General features: G+C 33.2%; 2 protein-coding genes across 3 annotated transcripts; both read right to left on the bottom strand.

Moving 5' to 3' along the window:
* Positions 1-10379: 10379 nt before the first annotated feature.
* On the bottom strand, positions 10380-14402 carry LOC112784531 (uncharacterized). Of its 2 annotated transcripts, XM_025827769.3 has the most exons (9): positions 14130-14402; positions 13790-14036; positions 13518-13667; positions 12359-12416; positions 12182-12274; positions 11931-12029; positions 11498-11556; positions 10952-11011; positions 10380-10859 (listed from the first exon to the last, which is right to left on the bottom strand). In XM_025827769.3, the coding sequence occupies exons 1-9, from the start codon at positions 14294-14296 to the stop codon at positions 10605-10607; spliced, it is 1188 nt and encodes a 395-aa protein (XP_025683554.1). In that variant the 5' UTR covers positions 14297-14402; the 3' UTR covers positions 10380-10604. The 2 variants fall into 2 exon arrangements, with proteins under 2 accessions (XP_025683554.1, XP_025683555.1); XM_025827770.3 differs by lacking the exon at positions 10952-11011.
* A 6362-nt stretch (positions 14403-20764) lies between these two features.
* On the bottom strand, positions 20765-21508 carry LOC112786050 (zinc finger BED domain-containing protein RICESLEEPER 2-like). The gene has a single exon (XM_025829475.1). The coding sequence runs from the start codon at positions 21506-21508 to the stop codon at positions 20765-20767; it is 744 nt and encodes a 247-aa protein (XP_025685260.1).
* Between the last annotated feature and the right edge of the window lie 260 nt (positions 21509-21768).

Raw genomic sequence — 21768 nt, 5'->3', positions numbered from 1 at the left:
ATTTTAGAGATATTTTAAAACTGAAATAATATATGACACCGATATTTCTTATACTAATTATCTGCTTTATCTAGTACAATAAAAACCAATTATCAAATAATTACACTTTTGATAATTATCCTCCAAAATTTAATCTTAGTCACATATGTTTCCCTTCATACATTCATCCCCCTTTTCTCATTTATCATCTACCACAAGTTAATTTACTATTTGTTTAAGTTGTTACTTTTTAAATTTTAAGTTATTTGCATATTACCCTTTTAAATTATAAATTATTATTATTTGTTTAAGTTGTTAATTTTTAATTTTAAGTTGTTACGATTTGTGATGCTACTAATATCTAATAGCGTTAGCAAACCATATCGTGTTTGGAATGTAACTTGAACATTATTAGCTGATGGAATACTATATGAGAGGAGAAAAGCATTGAAAAATCAAGGTATTTCACTAGGTCTTTTTTTTCTATATCAAGATTGTACTCTCTTATTACTTTTATTTTTATTAATAATAGGGTAAAGTATACTTTTTATTCCTAAGGTTTGACAAAAATTTCAAAAATACTCCTAAGTTTTATTTTGTTTCAATTTTATCCCAAAAATTTTCGATTTGCATCAAATATATCGTTGACGGCTAATTTTTCAAAAAATTTAAAACCAATTCAACAACAATTTCATAAGAACAACCATCAACACAAGAAAATCATGCATAATTTTCATGCACTATTGTTAGATTGGTCTTAAATTTTTTGAAAATTTAGCCGTCGAGGATATATCTAATGCAAATCGAAAACTTCTGGGACAAAATTGAAACAAAATAAAACTTAAGGTTATTTTTGAAACTTTTGCCAAACTTCAGGGACAAAAAATATACTTTACCTTTAATAATATTAATAGTCTTTATTTTAGAATTACTTATTAAATATTCATAAAACCATCATGTGCTTTTGCTAGGACTAAATATGACTAATGATGAATTGAAAAACCTCTGCCTTATTGAGATTGAGAAGATACTCAACAGCAATGTGAGATCTTTAAGAGACTATCTATTAATGACATATCTTGATTTGTGTGATATTCGCCTTTTTCAGAATAAGCTAATAGAGGATGAGTTAGCATATAACACAAATGAGTTAACTCATACAAACTTATATACGAAACAAAAGATGACTCATGAGCAAAGGTTAATATTCGGTGAGATAGTCAATGTTGTTATTGCAGACTCTAGTGGATTTTACTTCGTTTATGGGTATGGTGGGTGTGGTAAGACATTTATTTGGAATGGACTTTCTTCTGCTATTCGGTCTAGAGAAAAGATTGTTTTAAATGTCACAACCAGAAAATTGCGTCTTTTTTCCTACGTGGTGGTAGAACGGCTCATTCTAGATTTTCAATGCCCATTATAATTATTGATGAATCTACTTGCAACATCAAGCATGGAAATTTGAAGGATGACTTGCTCATCCAAAGTAGCTTAATAATTTAGGATGAAACTCCAATGCTCAATAAAATGTGCTTTGAAGCACTTGATCAAACGCTCAGAAATTTTATGTTAGTTACTGATCAACATAAGACACATCAACTATTTAGTGGTAAGGTTGTGGTTCTAGGAGCGGAGGTGATTTGAGACAAATATTTTCGGTAATTTCAAAAGGGAGTAGACACGATATATTATCATCAGCTATTAACTCATCACATCTGTGGTCATTCTGTAAGGTTCTGAAGCTGCATACAAATATAAGGCTTCTAATGTCTTCTTCGGATAAACAAGATGGTGAAATGAACAGATTTGCTAATTAGATACTTGATGTTGGAAATAGAAATATTGGTTCTGTTGTTGGTGATGAGTCAGAAGTTAACATTATAGATAATCTACTGATTACAACTACTGATGATCCTCTATCTCATTCGGTATACTTTGCATATCCAAATTTGTTGCAAAACATGTTAGATTACAGGTATTTTTAGAGTAAGGCAATTCTTACACCAACGCTTGAGAGTGTCAAGAAGGTAAACGACTTCGTCTGGACAATCTTTCTAAGGATGGAAAAGGAATATCTAAGTTCTGACACAACATATCAAGCTGATGAGAATGAAAATGTACAACAAGAGTGGTTCACACCAGAGTTCCTAAATGACATCAAATGTTTGGGACTACCCAACCACAAGTTGACTTTGAAGCCAGGAGTCATTATAATGCTACTGCGAGACATAGACCAGACTTCAGTTTTATATAACGGGACAAGGTTAATAGTTAACAAACTTGGCAACAACGTAATTGGAGCGACGGTAGTGACCGGTAGAAATATTGGCGACAAAGTGTACATTCTAAGAATGAACTTGATCCCTTCAGATTCAGGATTGCCATTTAAGTTCCAACGGAGACAATTTTCATTAACAATGTGCTTTGCAATGACATCAATAAGAGTCAGGGTCAATCATTATCACATATAGGACTTTACTTGCTAAAATCAGTGTTCACCCATGGACAACTTTACATTGTTTTGTCAAGAGTTAAGAGTCACAGGAGCCTCAAGGTTCTAATTTTGGACGAAGACGACAATCCAAAGTCATCAACAACAAATGTTGTGTTCAAAGAAGTTTTTAATAATATTTAGCTAAGAAAAATAGTATTTTCATTTTAATAATATGTTATGATTACACTTTTGTACAAATATTTACTGTAGATATAACTAATTTATCTATAACTCTACTTTCAGACTTGAAATGAAATATGTAATAGGGAACACAACATCATATGCCAATTGCTTTTCTAATGAGGTTAGTAAAATACTATGTTTTCGATAAATTTTCATTAGCCTTTTGATATAAAGTTTAGTGTAAAACTAACATAGTACTATTACAGTTATATATGTTCTTATTTTTTCAAGTCTCTTTCTTTATGGTTCAAGAATATTATAGGCTTTAAACTGTTCCATTTGCATTTTACTTTGAGTAAAGATAAAACAGCATATTCAGTACTTTATTATATAATGACGATAATAATGTTATACTAAACTCGGGAAATTTATGATTTACAAATATTATTTTTGATTTAACATGTCAAATTAAAATGTAAGTCCGTGCATCGCACGGGTTTAACACTAGTATATAGACGTATATACAACTGACAACTTTCCAAATACCTGGTTCATATAGAAAATCCCTAAACTAGTGCCCGGACTAATAAAAGAAAAGAAAATATCAAGTCCTATCCCTCAAAAATGCTACAAAGGTGAAGGAAATCAAAGTCTAAGAAATAAAGATCATCTATCCTACATTCTTTTCACCATCGGGACACAACACTGCAGGAATCTTCTCAGGACTAGTCTCGAACATCTTCTGTATGGTCTGACAACACATACTTCTCTGGTACCTCTCTGAGTATATCTCCAGTGGCGGTAGTCAAAACGAAATCCTCCATCTGTGGGGAAAAGGAAAAAAGAAGGGGTGAGAACCTATATGGTTCCCAGTAAGGTGGCATCGTGAAAACGCATTTCTTGAAATCTAGAGTTCTTGCTCTATCGTAACAACTCGCTTGCTAAGTCTCTCGACTACTTTCGTATCGCGGGCTCTAAAATAACTCTTTCTTGGCATCTTTCTTTGAGATCAATGTCGTTCCTACACTATTTTCCATGACTATTTTTCCTAACTTTACTAGCTTATTCTAAGCTTTAGAGAAAGTTAAGTCATATAATTCTAAAAATACAGACAAAATCAGAAAATAGAAGATTAACAATAATCAAATAACACATAGCAGAAAGAATGAACAGGAAACAACCACAATCAAATGTGCAAATTTATGATGCATGCCTGTTCCTAATGCAGGCCATGAGCTCAGGCGTCGGTTGTCTACCCGCAACTCGACGTTACTCGGAGCAAACTCCGAATATGATTTTCTTACTGTGTCAGTCAGACACATCGGTATCATCATGGGCAAATGCATGTTAGTTAGGATACCTTGGCATCACGGTTACCCGTTTCAGTTAGGCCTCATCATAATAACTTTTCAATGTGCATCACAGTAGGAAACAGTTCTAACAGTTAGGCGAACATTCCCGCATTCGCAACTTTAGGCTATCAGCTAGGTGGGCACTTTTGCATTAGCAATTTGGCACAAAGGCCCATTCAAACATACAATTCTCATGAATAATGATCCATTTTCAATTATCTCTTTAATTCATTCTCATATCCTTTCTTTTCATCATACTTCCGCATCACCTTATAGATATGCATACCTCCGAATCACCACATAACTAAGTATACCTCCACATCACCATATTATTAAGCATACCTCCGCATTACCTTTTAACTTTAAACCTTTTTAGGGACAACTTACATTCTTATTCATTATCCTGGCTTGTTTAGCCTAATACCTCATTGGCGACCAGTCTTCTACTAAACAATTAATATAATAAACAAACTCAGACTTCTACAAACTTTATGTCCACACATCCGTATTGAACTCAAGCTTCTATAGAACTAAGAATCATATTTTTTTGGACAATCTAACTCTAGCTATTGAGGATAAACCGAGACTATTATTCTAGACTTTTGGAACAACACCTTGCTGTCTTGTTACGTGGTTTCACATCGTGAAAGGTTTAGGCATGAGCTATCTCTTTTGACAAGGTCATTCTAGAGATCCTATTCTTTAATTTGAATTAGATTTTATTGCATTTATATTAGAATTGAATTTGATAACAAACTTTGAAAATCTACTGCTACACTCATAAAAATTCAGGAAATAACAAGAAGCTCTATTTTTGTAAAATCTATAATAAATTCAATTCCAATCCGTTGCTTCTAGATTTTGGTGAGGATACACACAACATCCCTGAGTTTCAGAACAAATAAGTTTCAGATTCATATCACTTCATTTGATTAATTAATTGTCAATTGGAAATAATGTACTGTTTTCATAAATCGGTTTAGAATTTCCAACAGCAACCCAGCTTCCAAGTGACTTAATTAAGTCTACAAAATACATATGGATATGAAATTTGTACTCAATTAAAGTATACTTACAGTCCTTCAGAATCCCTTTAGTAGCAACTCAAAATATCAACTGCAGAACCAGAAAATCAGACAATTCTACAACAACTACTAAATTTTAAAAATTCACATCTTCTAAACCACTAGGCCAAATTCCTTGAAATTTTTATGGAGAAATCTTGACTTCTTGAAGTTTGATAGAAAAATAATTTGGATGAAAAATTATGTCTAGAATGCTCCCAGTTTTTATTTTGAGTTGCTGCCAAATATGCAGAAAATTCTACATTAAGTAATTTAACAACCTCTCATACCAAATTTTATATTCAAGTCTAAAATTCCTCTAAAACCATAATTATAACTTTCTTTTGACTAATCAAAGTTACCAAAGTGATTAGCACAGTCTCAGGAGTTTAAACCATGGTTTTAAAAATCAAATCGAACCGATCGGTTCAACCAAAATAACTAAGAACCGATCATCTAATCAGTTCGGTTGATTCTAAAAACTTATTGGAAAAAAACCGGTTAAAAACTGACCGAACCGGAAGTTAACCGGTGAACTGTCGGAACAGGCAGGGTTTTTTTGAGGTTTCCAGTTCGGTGGCTACCTCAAAACGCGCCGTTTAAGTTTATAAAAAAAAATGAAAACCATCCATGCCCCAATACCCACCGTATATGCCATCCCAGATCCCACTCCTCTCTTTTCTCTCTGAAAATTGGAGAACCATACTCCCCAAAACGGCCAAACTCTTCTCCTTCGAACTTCGAATGCAGCTCGCAGCCACCATTTCTCTTCGAAGTCATCGCCACTCTTCTCCTCCGAGGACAGACGGTGGGTGCGGCGTCGCGTGTGGAAGGCTGGAGCCTTTGTTCGATGGAAGTTCGAACGCAGCTCGCAGCCACTGTCCCTCTTCTCATCGTTCCTCCTTTCGCCGCCGTCGTAGGAAGGTCTCCTACTCTCTTCTCCTCTCATCGTTCTCGTTCGTCGTCTCCTCTGTTCGAGCTCTTTCTGTCTTTGCCGGCAGTTCCCACTCCTCCGCCCCCTCACTTCCCTTCCTCCCTCGCTGCCAGGAAGCACTGTTGAGTGGAATTATTTTTTCTTGTTTTGTAATTTGCACTGTTGTTAATAATATTGAGTTGCTGTTTTCAGATTTTGTTAATTTGCACTGATTTTTGTTAATACTGGATTTACTGATTTTTATAATTTGTACTGGCTTTACTGGTTTCAAATTGTTGAATGATTCTGTCGAATATTTTTTGCTGAGTTAATTTTGGTCATAATTTTTACGCTTCATCCTCTCATGTTCTTGCTTTTCTTTTGTGTTGATGTTGAAAATGCAATTCTCACAGTGGATAGAGTAAGTTTCTAAACCCAATAAGAAAGCAGTTAATAAAGCATTATTAGGTTCAAAAGAAGCTATGCTTGGGATTAGATGAGGCTGCAGGTGTTCCTGTAAGTTCCTTTCATTGATTTTACGCTTATTATTATGCTTATTCTGTCTGAATGATGTTGATTATAAATTGTATCTGCTGGTAGTAACTACTCTTTCTTTGCAATTCATGCAGATTGAACCAGATTCACAAACAAAACTTTTAGATGCTACCCTGAACTTGGAAGGAGTGTTGTTGGCTAGAGTTCTAGGAGCAGGAGAATTTGATGCTGTCTTTGCTGTTACTTTGGGAGATTCAAGCAGCAATATGACAAAAATATGGAGCTTACTGAATGTTATTTAATATTTGAAGTTATATATTAAATTTTTAATAATTTTATTTAATATTTAACTAAACCGGTTGAACCCAGGTTGAACTCCGGTCAACCATTAAACCAATGAACCAGTCACCTTATCAGTTTATTGATCGGTTCGGTTCTCGCAACCTTGGTTCAAACTCATCAATTCATCCTTTTCACAAGTGCACATATACTTAATTGAACATGTATTTTTCTGCACCATCATAAACATAAATTTTTTTTTCATAGGAGATCATCATCAATCATACACATAATAAATCATCAATCATCATTCAAACACAATAAATTATCAATCCATAATGAACCATCATTCATCACCAGCAGATATAGCAACAAACATAATATTCTGTTTATGAACTATCCCTTACCTTTCTTCGAAAATTCACAAACCAAAGTCTGTCATTTACTACCTTAAATAAAAAAATCCTAACAAACGCAATTAAAGAATTTTGTCAATTCACAGGGCCAATTGCCCAAGCTTCACATAGAGCACGAGGAGTCTTACTCGTGTAATGGGCTGAATTCGATTGATTTGGTGACCAATTAAAGAAATTGAAATTTAACAAGGGTTTCTTTGAATTAGGAAAAGCAACAGAACACAGAGTTACTGATTCTTACCCACCAATAGGGATGGAAAAAGGCCAGGCGGCCTGCTAGGGGCCGTAGCCTAGCCTGGCCTGTTATAAACTAAGCACAAGCTTAGGGTTTTATAAAAGTCTTATTATGTTAATAGGTCAGGTCCAGGCTCACTAATTAGCCTTATTAGCCTGTCAGGCCTGTCTGGACCTGTTAATACATAATTACATATATAAATAATTTTTTTATTATTAACAAAATTATGAGATATTTTAAATTTATTATATTTAATTATAAATAGTTTTGTATTTTTAAATACTTTAAAATTTAAATTTTTTTATAAATATTAAATATGATATTAAAAATATTTTTTTAAAGAATATTTTTATTTTTGTAAAAAATAAATTATCAGGCCTTTTAATAGGCTTCAGGCCAGGCTTAGTACTTTAAAAAAAGCTTATAACAGGCCAGACTCAGGCCAATTCACTACATGACAGGCCAGGCCTGTTAAGAGTAAAGCCTGGCCTGACCTGTTTCCACCCCTACCCACCAAAAAGAACACTAAGGGATTCAGAAAGAAAAAAGGGTAGGATTTCTTCTCTAGCTTCGGTAGCAGCTCCTTTGATGGTCCTCCTCTTCTTGGTGGTTATGAACGCAGATGATGATCCTGTTGACGTTTCCTCTTTCTCTTCCTTGATCAGTCGCCACTCTTGCTTCCTTTCTTCCCTTCGTGTGGTTTCTAGGGAAATTGAAAGGCTTGGCTCATCCATATAACCTATAAGAGGTGGAAAGGGGTGAGCTGGTGCGGCAAAATTTCGTGGTTTCTTCCTCTTGCAACACCACATCTCAGTATTGATTACATGAAGAGGTGATCATAGTTTCCTTCGAAACACGTTTGGTTGTAAGAGAAGAGAAGATGAGTTTAATCAGAGTCTCTTTGGATTTGGTTTATTTAAGGAAGGTGAATTCTATGGTGTAGAAGGAAGATTCCTTCTATACATGTAGAAGACATGTGTAAGGAGATGAGACTGTTATAGTGGCACAGTTTTCTAATTATGAGTTGCATAATGTGATGTGTGACTTTATTAAAAAGAGACAAACTCTGTGTTTGTTGCAGGAGTGGGACAGGTAAATATTGGTAATTAATAGGGTCATTATTATGTGTAAATAAACATAATTAAATTATGATTATTATATTAATATAATGAGCCTGTAATTAGTGGTTGAGATTTTTGTTTTGTGGGCCAAATTTTATATATGTTATTACCAATATGAGTTAGGCTCGAAGTGGAGGAGGTTAAAAATTTGGGTCATGGGGCAGACATACAGAAATATAGGATTGACATATGTTCGCTGTTGTTGAATCCTTCTACCTGAACCTTAGGATTGACATATGCTTTTGATTTTTAGATTTAAATTATTAATTTATTTTTTAATTATTATTATTATTATTATTATTATTATTATTATTATTATTATTATTATTTTAAATAATCAATATAACATTATTAGTGAACAAAAAATTTTAAAATGTAAACTATAATCGGACTTACTATTTAATTTGTTACTGTCTCACAATTCTTATTTTAAATAATTTGATTTCATATTGACAATAAATTTGATTTGTATAAATGCTACATAAGAATAAATAAAAACCTATTATATTTTTAATTCATGATTTTTTGTATTAGGAATTTTCCATATTCCAATTGCAATTTGCAAGTCTATTTATTTTTTGTGGAAAGTAAAATAAATAAAAATTTAATTTTTAAAATAACAAAATAATTGTGTGTTATTTTACAATATTATTATTTACAATAACAATTTAAATCAATTTAATAAAAATAGATATTGTCATGTTATTGTAATGGTATATTTTTAATTCTTTTCTTCCTTTACATATTACAACACGTGATATGCACTAATTTGAAAAACCAATGGAATTCAATTGTTTCCGTATACCTTGTTTTTCAAATTATATGAGTCAAGACATTTACCGATATTTATTTTCTTATTTAATTTGTTTTGATAGGAGTAATTTAAAATAGATGAGGTGTCTTTTCGAAATCTTAACACATTCTCTTTGATATTAATAAGCATTATAAAACTAAGTTCATATACCCACTTGAAACCGAAACGGTCTTCAAGCTTCGTGAGTTCCGTTTCAGAGAAATGGCTCCTGGCAAGGTGCATGTCGTGAGAAAAGGTCCGGTTTCGGGTATATACGTCTTGGGAGGATACTAAAGTTCAGGTAGAAGGATTCAACAACAGCAAATATATGTCAATTCTATATTCCTATATGTCCGTCTCATAATCCAAATTTTCAACCTCCTTCACTTCGGGCCTAACTCATATTGGTAATAACATATATAAAATTTGGCCTACAAAACAAAAACCTGAACCACTAATTACAGGCTCATTATATTAATATAATAATCATAATTTAATTATGTTTACTTACATAGAATAATGATCTTATTAATTACCACTATTTATCTGTCCCACTCCTGCAATAGACATAGAGTTTGTCCCTTTTAATAAAGTCACACATCACATTATGCAATTCATAATTAGAAGATCATGCCACTATAACACTCTCATCTCCTTACACGTGTCTTCTACATGTATAGAAAGAATCTTCCTTCTACACCATAGAATTCACCTTTAAAGATAAAGAAAGCATGGTTTGGTTAAACCGGAAAAAAGAAAAGAAAACCGTGACTTTGTAATAGAAGAAAGAAAAACCGGTTTAATTATAAAAGGGTGGAGTTTGTTTGATACAGTTTTTAGTTTAGGATACGTTCTTATCTCACATGATATATCTATTTTTTTTTCGCTTATCAAGTCTAAATCTACCTTATTATTTTATGATGAGGTGATTCTCAAATATTTATCGAATTTCTCATCACAGAATTTTTTAGAATAATTCTGTGGAGAATCGGGGTGTTACAGCACCTCCTATGTATTAGTTATAATATAATCAACCACCTCCTTTTGAAAAATTAAATAACTTCAAATGAAGCTATGTAAGCAGGCAAGAATTATTTAAGGAAGTAAACAAGGAATAGCAGTAAACGAATATATACATGATAGACAGAAGAATTGCTCCTCTTCTCTTGCCATATTTGCCCGTTAGTAAGAAAAGAGATTTTGAATACATGGTCATAAATTCTGTGTGTATCCTGTGATCAATGCTAAGCAACTAGCAACAGAAGTCCAAACAAACTTCAGCTTCCCTCTCTAAAAACAAATCAAATCACTAGAATGGCAAAGTTTTGCAAAATCAAAGACTATTCCCTTCTTTTGGGGCTCTGAAGTGAAAACCCCGTTTTTTCATGATGATCTGGGATTTCCAGAGCTGAAGTAGCAGTTGCAGTACCTTCATCTTTACCCTCGCCAGAGGAATTATTTCCTTCCAACTGCCCTGACGTTGATGAAGATTTGTTTCCGGAAACATTACCAAGCAGGCTTTTATACATAGTAAGGGCCTGAGCCATCATGTTAGCAGGATTGGATGCAGAGCTAGGAAGCAACATTGTCGTTCCCTGAGAAAAAAGTAAGAGAATATAAGACAAATTTCAAAGCGAAAAAAATGGTTAAATGGTCCTTGCATATAAGTTAGCTTGTAATCTACAACCTCCTTCGCTATGTTACTGAAAGCATGAATATATTGCTCTGCAACCCTTAAACTTGCTGCCTGCAAAGCAAATGACAACATCAATTCCATCCCCCCTTTTATTCCATGATACATGGAAAATTTAAAATAAGTGAGCCAATTAGGAGCAAATCTATACACCAGATTTCCTTTATCAGTTTCAGAGATGATGTCAACTCAAACACCATTCTAGCCTAATGATTATGGATTGCTCACAATAAATCAAAACTACATAAAATAGTCAACCAGACGCTCCAATGAAAACTGTAATAATGACTCTCTCTCACACATGCAAAAAAAAAATGCTGGCATGCCCCAAGCCCCCAACACCAAAAAAAATGCATCATGTAAACAGTAGAAATTCAGATGCAAGTAAACAGTAGAAATTTAGATGCTGCATCTATTTTGGTAAACATATTCAAATGGTTACACAATTGGCCAAAATTCTAAGAAGTTATTGACCAAAATATAATTTATTACTTGCACAAGATGCAGCAGATGGAATATGAATAAAATGACAAATCTCACCTCTGCTCCTCCAATTTCTTTCAGGGCTTTTGACACAAGAAGGATAGCTTCAGCCTCACCTGAAGAAGTATAATTGTAATTATAAAGATTTAGAGATTAAAGATATCAAGAGGAAGCAACAATTTAGTTTCTTCAAAAAAGTAAAGGAAACATAAAGGAAATAGAGAAGTGATTGCATGCCAATTGGAACACTATGTAAGTGATGGCTTGATATAAAAGAATACTAGTAATACTTTGGACCATCAGCCTACATTTCATCATCCCCCTCCCTTCTCACACGAAACAACATTTTATCACAAAGAGAACATACATATTACACATTATAAGTATGAAGAGTTTGCCTGTGATGCTCAGCGGTGATGGCAAATCCTTCTTAAGAATTAATATGGATACATAATTGAAATATGGAAACAGAGCAAGACACGAAATTAACCTTTAGCTCTATTGACTTGATCCATCTTCCCAGCTTCTGATGCTAGGATCACTGCACTCTTCTTACCATCAGCAATGTTGATGTTGGCCTGTCTCACTCCTGTTTAACATTAAACATCATCAATTCCAGTACACACACAATCTTAAAAAGCTGGATGACATGGGTGCCAAAGTCAATTCCAGGATGAGAATGAATTAATGTAAAAATATCACAGTAGAACCTCTCAATAAATGGAAAATCAATTTGATTACCTTCAGACTCAAGAATTTGAGCTCTCTTTTTCCGCTCTGCCTCTGCTTGCATCTCCATAGCGGCTCTCACTCCACGTGGAGGAGAGATATCCCCTGAAAGAAAAATTACACATACTTTCAAGTACAAAATCAGGGGGAAAGGAAAATATTTCAGTTTAAAAAATATGTTAAACTTACGTATTTCATATCGAAGGCATTCCAGCCCCCAGCTTTCAGCAGCCACACTAATGGCCTCCTGCAACAATTTTTTCCATATAATCAATCTTCGTTATTTGAATACAGATGTGAAAAGAGTTGTTCTTTCTATTCATCGAGAAGAATTTGAAAATCCTGTTTCTTTCTTTATCACAAAGAAAACACTAGTCTAACAACTATGGATGGAAAAGCCTATAGCCATTATTTCATGTCTATTCTCTCTCATCATTGTTAAATGAAACCAAGGGACAAAGGAAATTTAGAAACTATGTTCAGGATTTGAAAGAAGATATTCAAATTCCATTAACAAAATAAGCTTGCTTTCACTTTGAAAATAAACCTAGCTTATAAATCCATAATCAAATAATCAAATTACTTCCTAAGTCCTAGCCCGAAATCAGAATACAGCGTAAATGCATGACGAGATATTTTATTTCCAGCAACTGCAAGCCTTAGGATCTATGTTTGTGGAAGGATATTTTCAATTTCCCTACTGCAGATATGTTTGAAACATATTACTGTGCCTTTCCAAATCCACTACAGTTCAAGAAACAATCATTGGGGCAAAGAGAGAGAGATATTCAGCTATTAAATATGCTAGAATGCTCCAATCAATTAATTTTGCAGCATGACACACTGACACATTGATAAGGTATTTAGTAGAAGAGCATACATGATACACAGTGACAAGATATTTCTAACATAAGCCTTATTTATACTTAGCATGTATTTACAGTCACCATTATAATAGTAATAGCCTCTCAAAATAAACGTACTTGAGTCAAACCAATGATACGCTCAACTTTATAGTGGTTCCGAATTGGATATTGAAACAAGTTTATTTCATTGCAGGATAGGGACTAATAACAAAACAGTCACAAACTTGGTGAACATTATGCTTCCGCACTTGTCCCTCATGTATAACTAAATTCAAATAAGACTTTAAAATTACTATATGATAAATAGAACATCAGCTGCAGTTCCAGGAAGTCCAACATTTCCATGTAAAGAGGCACCATGCTCCTCTTATCCAAGATTTACACCAACACCATACAACTTGAAATTCAATTAGCTAGGATGCTTCCTTAAGTAAGAATAAAAAAGGAAAAATATAACAGAAAAGTATACTCAAATTACTTACCACAATCTTCTTATTCAGCGTGTCCCTTTCCTCGAATGTCTTGTCAAGGGTAATCTTACCAAGCTCACTACGCATCGTCGTTTGTGCCAGCTGAATGACAGCATAAATGGGATTCTCTACTCCATAAGAAGCTAGCTTAGGATCCACAATCTACACCCAGAAATTCAAATACTAAATAAACACAAAATTTAAATAGATAATTATCAACACCGTTATTTGCCATTGACCAATAAATGAAATAGAGATGCAAGAAAACAAAGAACAATGAAGACCTTGATGTAGAGAACACCATCAATGAGGATAGTGACATTATCTTTAGTGATAGCAGATTGGTCAGGAATGTTAATAGCCTCCTCTTTGAGGGAATGCACATAAGCAATGCGGTCAACGAAGGGGATCAAGAAATGAATTCCAGAGGGAAGTGTCTTAACGTACTTTCCAAATCTCTCTATCACAAAGGCTTTCTTCTCCGGCACAACGCGAATCCCCCAGTTCATCGGAGGAATGATCTCATAATTCCTGCACAATCAATCAATTAAATTTTCATAAAATCTATAAACAAAAAAATTCAGTGGAAATGAATGAATGAGGTGAGAAGAGACATGAAATAACCTAGAGATAGGATCGCGACTAGATCGGAAGTGGCGGAGGGAGGAGAATCGAGAGGGAAGAGAAGGGGAAGAAGCTGTGCAATGAGTGAGTTGGGACTGGCGGCTCAGCTGAGTGAAATAGCGAACTGCGTTTCTTGCTGAATTGGTTCTCCAAATGGTCGTCGCCATTTTCAAGCTTCCGATTTCTCTGTGGAACAGCAATCACTTCGTAGTGTTCATCTGGGTGGACTTATAAAGCCCTTGTTAAACCCCTTCAATCTCTCCTTTATGTTTTCAACCAGGGTATTTTAGCCGTGCAGACGAAGTTAAACAAAATCCAAATTTTAACGGAAAATAAAAAAATAAATTAAATACTTAAAATTTTAAAATTGTAATAAGATTTAAATTGTAAAATTATTAAATTTAGTATAAATTTTATAAAATTGATTAATTTATCTAAAATTATAATATCAAAATATTTTATGAGTTAAATCAAAATTTTAATTATTATAATATATATACAAGGAAATTTATAATATTATTATAATAAATAAAATTTTTAATTATTTAATATTTAAATATTTGTGTTATATTTAATATATATTAAATATCTTGTAAATAAATATTTGTTATTTTATGTTTAGATAATTATTAAGAAGTTACATGCAAAAACTTGGAGCAAAATTTTATATATAGATTTTTTTATTTAAAAAAAATTCACCCGTTCACAAAATAAAAACATAAAAAAAATTCAACCGTTCACAAAATTTTATATATAGATTTTTTTATATATAAATTTTATAAAATTGATTAATTTATCTAAAATTATAATATCAAAATATTAAGAATTAAATCGGAATTCTAACTATTATTATTATATACGTACAAGGAAATTTATAATATTATTATAGTAAATAAAATTTTTGATAATATGATATTATATAATATATAAATCTAAATTTAAGTATCAAAAATTAAAAATTAATAAAGAAATATAAATTGCCAGTTTATTATTATTTTAAAATTTTTAATTTTTAATATTTTAGTATTTGTATAATATTTAATATATATTAAATTTTTGTAAATAAATATTTGTTATTTTATATTTAGATAATTGTTTAGAAGTTACCTGCAAAAAATTTGGAGCAAAATTTTATATATAGATTTTTTTAGATTTAATTATTCTGTTGGTTCTTATAGTTTCATAAAAATTTTAATTAGGTTTTTATATATATTTTTTTAATTGGGTTCCTGCACTAAATTTTTTTCAATTAGGTCCCTCTTAATAATAATTGGCTTAATTTTATAGGACCCAACTAAAAAAAATAATCCAAATAAAAGAAAAAAAGTGTAGGGACCCAACTAAAAAAAATTAGTGCAAGGACTCAATCAAAAGAAAAAAAAAAGTATAGAGACCTAATTAAAAATTTCGCAAAACTATAAGGACCAATAGAGTAATTAAACCATTTTTTATTTCAAAAAAAATATCAACCATTCACAAAAAAAAAAACACAAAAAATATCTACTTAGTTTTTAAAACTATCAAAACTTAAGAATGAACATTTCTCTTTTTTTAAACCATCTTTGCAAAAAAAAAAAAAAATCAAAATTCAATGTCTTTATTGTGAAATTAAGATGAATATATAGAAATGCACTAGAAATTTATAAGAGAGTGTAATGGAATTTTGTTGAGTAAATACTTATTTTGGCCCCTAAAATTTTAATTTGGCCTCAATTTCGATCTAAAAATTTCAATTTACCCAATTGAGACCCTAAATATTAAATCGTAACTCATGTTTGTCCTTAGAGTGATTTTCATTAACGGAATGCTAACGTGGCATGTTAAGTTGCCAAGTCAGATAATCAAAATGGTGTCGTTTTAGATCTGTGCCCAATTTTTACGTAATACGATGTCGTTTGAGGGTTAAAAACGTTTGGTTTATGTAAACCTCGTAAAATTAACGAATAATTAGTCACTAAATTAAATTTTAATAAAAAAAATTAGAAATATAAATTTTATAATTTAATCAGATAGAACTAATTAAAATAAAAATTTTGACACTAATTTTAAAAAATTTGATCCAAAATTAAATCGAACAGACCAAACCGTTCAAAGCAGACCCAAGCCGGACCCATAGGTCCAACCAACCCACTTAACTTAATGAGCTTCAGCTCATTCTCTCTCCCTCCTCATGCAAACATGCTGAAGCTCAGCTAAAAAGGGGAAAGAACACTCTCCAATTACAAACCCTCACTCGAATCTTTGATTCCACATCACTTTTCACTCCGAACTCTGATCGCCGCACCGTTTGTGGCAACGCGTTCGCAGCGTCGAGCTTTACAAAGCTCGGTATTTGATTAGGTAAGGAAGTCATGTTTTCATTTTCAATTCCTCCTCCCCCAATTTCAAAAATTTTATGTTTTAGGTGTTGGGATTTTGGTCAATTTTGATGTTTTAGAGTCAATTTAACTTGAGGAATTAGCGGGCTTTTGTTTGATTAAGGCACATACAAGGTCAGAATCCTTAAACCCTAGTGAATCATATAATTAATTGTGATTGAAAATTGAGTTTATATGTATGGATATGATAAAATGTGTTAGGTAGTTTATAAGTGGATTTGGAACACAATTGAAAAGATTGGAAGCTTGAATAGGAGCTTTGGATGCTGAATTTTGATAGTGGAGACTTGGACCTTGCCTAATTGAGTTGTCTTTGGGTTATACGAGGAAATTGGGTAAGGGATGATTTTGGTTTCTCGTATAAAAAATATAATATGTCGTGAAACTTAGGCTAGACGGGTTAAGATAAGTTTAATTATATGTTTGTTGCATGTTTGGTAGTTTTGGTTAATGTCATGTGTGTCGAGTTGTATGTGGATAAATGAGAGTGATGTTGGATGATATGAATGTGGTGGATGGTTGATTAGGTAATGTGTTGAATGAATAATGATGCTATGTTAATGGGTAAGTTTGAGACTATGTTGATTTTTGAATTCTTGGAGTTGAAATTGAGGCATATGTATGTTAATGAGTAATGGAATGATTGAGAAGAATTGGGATTAAATTTAGTTTGTTTGAGGTTGGTTTGAAAATTTGAGATTTTTTATTTGAGTTGAAAATGTGGTAAAAATAGAGGTTTGGTGTTTTAGATGAAAAACTTGATTTTTAATGAACTTCGGCGGTCCATAACTAGAGCCTCAAATTTTGGATAGGAATGAAATTTATTTCAAATCAAAGATAGTTTTACAAGATTTAAAACAGTATAAATTTTGTGCAAAAATTGAATTTTCTTAAGTTACAGCAAAAACTAGAACTTTTGGTTTTTGTACGTACGCACACTTATGTGCGCATGCACCGAACAGGAGCTGTGTTTTGGCTCGTGCGTATGCATGAGCGGTGTGCGCATGAACACCTTGTGGTTTTCAAAAAACGTGCGTACGCACACTATGGTGCGTACGCACATACATGGACATGCTTGCTGTTGAGTGTGTCCGCACACCCTGGAGCGTACGCACACCTTTAAAAATTTGTACAAGTGTGCACAAATTTGTACAAGTGTGCGTATGCACACACCCTGTTTTTAGCAACTTATATTTTATGATTTAAAATATGGTTTGGAACCTCTGAGCCTCTATTGTTACCCCCTAGGACCATAGAATTGAGTTATAGTAGTAACGAAGGGGCTTGAACTAGGGAGGTGAAGTAACTTAGAGGTGAAGTAAGCTTGAAATGTGATGACTTATATATGAGAAGTGCAAAGATATGACGTATATGTGATATTTATGGCTATAATGAATGATTATGAAATGATTATGAATGAATATGAATGAGAATGAGGCTTATGCACTTCTTTTATCTGAGATACGAGTTTCCCTGAGTAAAGAGTAGTGGCTTGCCACCACGTGCTCCAAGTTGAGACTCGATACTCTGTTGACCGTACGTCGCAAGGGTGACCGGGCACTTATAAATCCCCTGGAAGGTTCCCCCAATAAGCAGAATTTATTTTATGAATGAGAAAAAGCTATGCATAGACTCTTGAAGCTGCGCGTATGAGGGACTGTCCAGGGTTTAACAGCCGGACATGTCAGGTTGGCTTGATAACCGGATGAGACTCATCAGCCATAGGACAGGCATACATCATATGCATATGTTTTCTTTGCTTGTTTGTGCATTAATTGGGATTGCCTTTGTGAATTAGTATATCTAATAGATACATTTGCTACTTGCATTACTTATACTCTAATTGTGTTTTGCTATTGTCTGTTTGTTTGTCTGTGTGGTTCTACCGGAGTTGGAGGATTGGAGGAAAGGCAGAGGATTGAGGGTTTTAGTTAGGTTTTGGTTAAGTTAAAAACCTTAGAGAACCACCCTGTTTATGGTTTTCCGTTTTAAATCTTTAAGTTTTATAATCTAAGTGTCAGAGTTCTAGGATTGCCTCTGGCTTTCCCGGGACCTTATATCTTATGTATGCGGCACCATTACCATGCTAAGAACCTCCGATTCTCATTTCATACGAATATTTGTGTTTTTCAGATGCAGGTCGAGAGGCACCTCACTAGGCGTCTGAAGTTCTTGCAGCAAAGTGAGTCTTTTGGGATATTATGTTTTGTTCTGCTTAGACATGTCTATATGTATAGAACTCTCCTTATGTGTATATTCTACTTTTGCACCTCATAGAGGTTTTATGGAGAACTAGGATTTCTTTTGTGTATTTTGGGACTCGGACCTTTATATGTATGTATGTAAATATTCTCCGGCCAGCCTTAGCTTCGCAGGCTGAGTTTGGAGCTTGATTATTTTGTATCCTTAACCTTCTACTCTCTTATTTTACGATTTTGCTTTACCTATCCTTCAAGACTCCTTGTATATTATATTCTTTCAATTATTATACATATGTATATTTTATTCTAGAGGTCATAGTACCATACCACCTCTATTTTATGACTTAAGCGTAAAGTTCTGTGTGGTAGGGTGTTACAGTCTACACAATGATGACCAAACAAACTAAACTTGACTCTTCTTCTCGCTGCGTGACTTTGACAAAGAGGCTCCTCACCTGGCTTTGCCTCCCAAGGGAATGCTCTGTCCAAACCAAGCGCTACTTCATCCGCAGCGCTCAGCTCCTCGCTAAAGCCCGAATCACCAAGAAGAACCAATCTTCCAGCTTTAATTCTCTCGCAAACGAAGCCCTAGCTGAAGCAGATCAGCAATCGTGCTCAATCCAAGGGTTGCAGCTTCGTGCCTACTCAAAGTAATGATCCTCAATCTGCAAGGGTCCCGGACCTCGGCGCTTGATGCAATCGATGCGGCGCTGTCGCCGATGGCAAGAAAATTTCTAAAGAGAGGGGCGACACACTGGTAAAGCGGGCGGAGCTGAAGATGGCAGTAAGCGAGCAAGACGAAGGCTAAGCTGACATGGCGGTTGCCAATTTGACCAATTGGTGAAGCTGAATCTATGAGTGGCAAAGCGGGCTGGCCTGCCCCGCCCCGCCAAACTAATAAAGGGCAAACTGGCAGGTTGGCGGGCCGGGCTGCCTCTTTTTTTTAATATTTTTTAACAAAATTTTTTCTTTTATGATGAAATTCAATTTAACATAATAACAGTTATTTTATTTTATAATAAAAGTATTTTATCGAATTAGTTTTTTAATATATAAAGTAATATCTTAAATTAATTATTAATCCATAAAAAATTTATAATTTACCATATTAATTTTTTTATGTGAAATTAACAAATAACAATAACTTAACAATTAATAAGTTTCAAGTCTCAAATATAAGTGCATAACAATAATAAAACAAATACATAATCCACATATAAATCCATTTCAAATAATCCTACTATACTTAAAACAAAACACACAACATAATCCATAAATCAACAAGACACCCAAAAAAAATCCATAAATCAATCATCAACTTCCAAATTAATAAAATTTGAGTATGATTTGGAAGTTGAAACACCGCCTCGCCTAGCACTTTAAGGAATCACATCTTCATCTTCACCTTTACCTGCAATTAGAAAAATATTCAAATTTAGAACAAGATATAAATACTTAAATATTATATAAATATTAAATTAGTAACTAACAATCTAATTAGTAATTACCATCAACAAAGCCTTTATTCCAATTACGAGTACAAATCATAGCCTTAACATTTTCTGGCAACATACGACTTCTATATTTGTTAATGACATGAGCTCCAATACTAAAGGTAGATTCCAATGCAACCGTAGTAATTGGAATACTCAATAAGTCACATGCCATGATTGATAACTTTGGATAACGATTCTCATATAATTTCTGCCATTCCAAAAGATCTAAATCTTCCAAATAATCCTTTGACAAAAGTGGCTCCTCCAAGTACGTATCAAGTGGATTCTTTCCACTAGAGACCTCAGTTTGATGGTTACATTTCATCAATTTCTAGAAAAATAGAAATAATCACATATTGTTAGGATAAAAAATGACAATTAATAATATAAAAGAATTAAAATATGTTAAACGTTACTTACACCAACAATTGCAAGTCGCTTCTTGCTTGCACTTTCACGGGTATGGGCCATGGATGAAGATTGAATACTTGGTCCTTGTGCTTCAACAGTTGAAAGAAAATTCTTGTCATATTTTTTAAAAATCTTGTATAATTTTTTTTTCACATGTTCCACCTTCCCTTCACAGTCTCAACATCAATCTCTTCATACATAAGCTCTAAAGTAACAATCTTAAGCCTATGATCAAGAATAGCACCAAATGCAAGAATGATACTATACTTTTTCCAATACTTCTTAAATTTGTTCATCATCTTTTCTCCCATGCTCGTTAGAAGCTTATCTTCACTTCTCAAAATTCTCATCAAAATACATTGAATATGATAGACTTGTAGAAAATACAAATTCGAAGTAGGGTAAGATGTGCTAGAAATCAAATTAGTAGTTTCATAAAAGAGGTATAAAAATTCACATATCCTTTTAGCTCTCCCCCATTCATCAACCGAAGGACAATGCCTATAAGCATGATCGGTTGCCTTCAAATACTCAAAGGCCTTCCGATACTTGATATCACTTTCGAGCATAATGTATGTAGAACTCCATCGAGTAGTAACATCTAGATGCAATCCACTTGTAAAAAGCAAACACTGAATCGCTGAAACACATTCTTTAAACCTTATCATTCTACTTTCCAATCCCCTTACATATTTCACACTTTCCCTAATCTTATCAAATGCATCATGAGCAATTTTTAATCCATCTTGCACAATGAGATTCAAGATATGAGCAGAACAACAAATATGAAAGAACTCCCCATCACACAACAACCAATTATGCATATTTAAAGTACTTTTCAAATGATCTTGGCATGTATCATTAGCAGATGCGTTATCTAATGTAAGAGTCATAATCTTCTTTTCAATTCTCTACTCATTTAAAAGCTCAAAAATCTTGGAAGACAATTCAAATCCAGTATGAAGAGGGGGCATATGACAAAAACTCAAAATTTTACTTTGCAATTTCTAGTTTAAATCAACAAAGTGAGCAATTAATCATAAATAATCCTCTATAGTGATGGATGTCCATAAATCAGAAGTCAAACAAACTCTATTAGGAATGGCTACTAAAGTACTTTTAAGCTTTTCTTTTTTCCTTGAGTAAATTTTCA

Source organism: Arachis hypogaea, chromosome 20 (assembly GCF_003086295.3).
Source record: "Arachis hypogaea cultivar Tifrunner chromosome 20, arahy.Tifrunner.gnm2.J5K5, whole genome shotgun sequence".
NCBI lineage: Eukaryota > Viridiplantae > Streptophyta > Magnoliopsida > Fabales > Fabaceae > Arachis > Arachis hypogaea.
Note: the sequence above shows the minus strand (reverse complement) of the source record. Positions and strands in the feature narration are given on the sequence as shown.

Excerpts from the sequence above, each read along its gene's own strand:
- LOC112784531 (XM_025827769.3), bottom strand. The coding sequence starts at position 14,296 with ATGGCGACGACCATTTGGAGAACCAATTCAGCAAGAAACGCAGTTCGC. Across the intron at positions 12,275-12,358 it reads ATGCCTTCGATATGAAATAC|GGGATATCTCTCCTCCACGT; the intron begins GTAAGTTTAACA and ends TTTTTCTTTCAG. Across the intron at positions 12,030-12,181 it reads TCAAATTCTTGAGTCTGAAG|GAGTGAGACAGGCCAACATC; the intron begins GTAATCAAATTG and ends AATGTTAAACAG.
- LOC112786050 (XM_025829475.1), bottom strand. The coding sequence starts at position 21,508 with ATGACTCTTACATTAGATAACGCATCTGCTAATGATACATGCCAAGAT.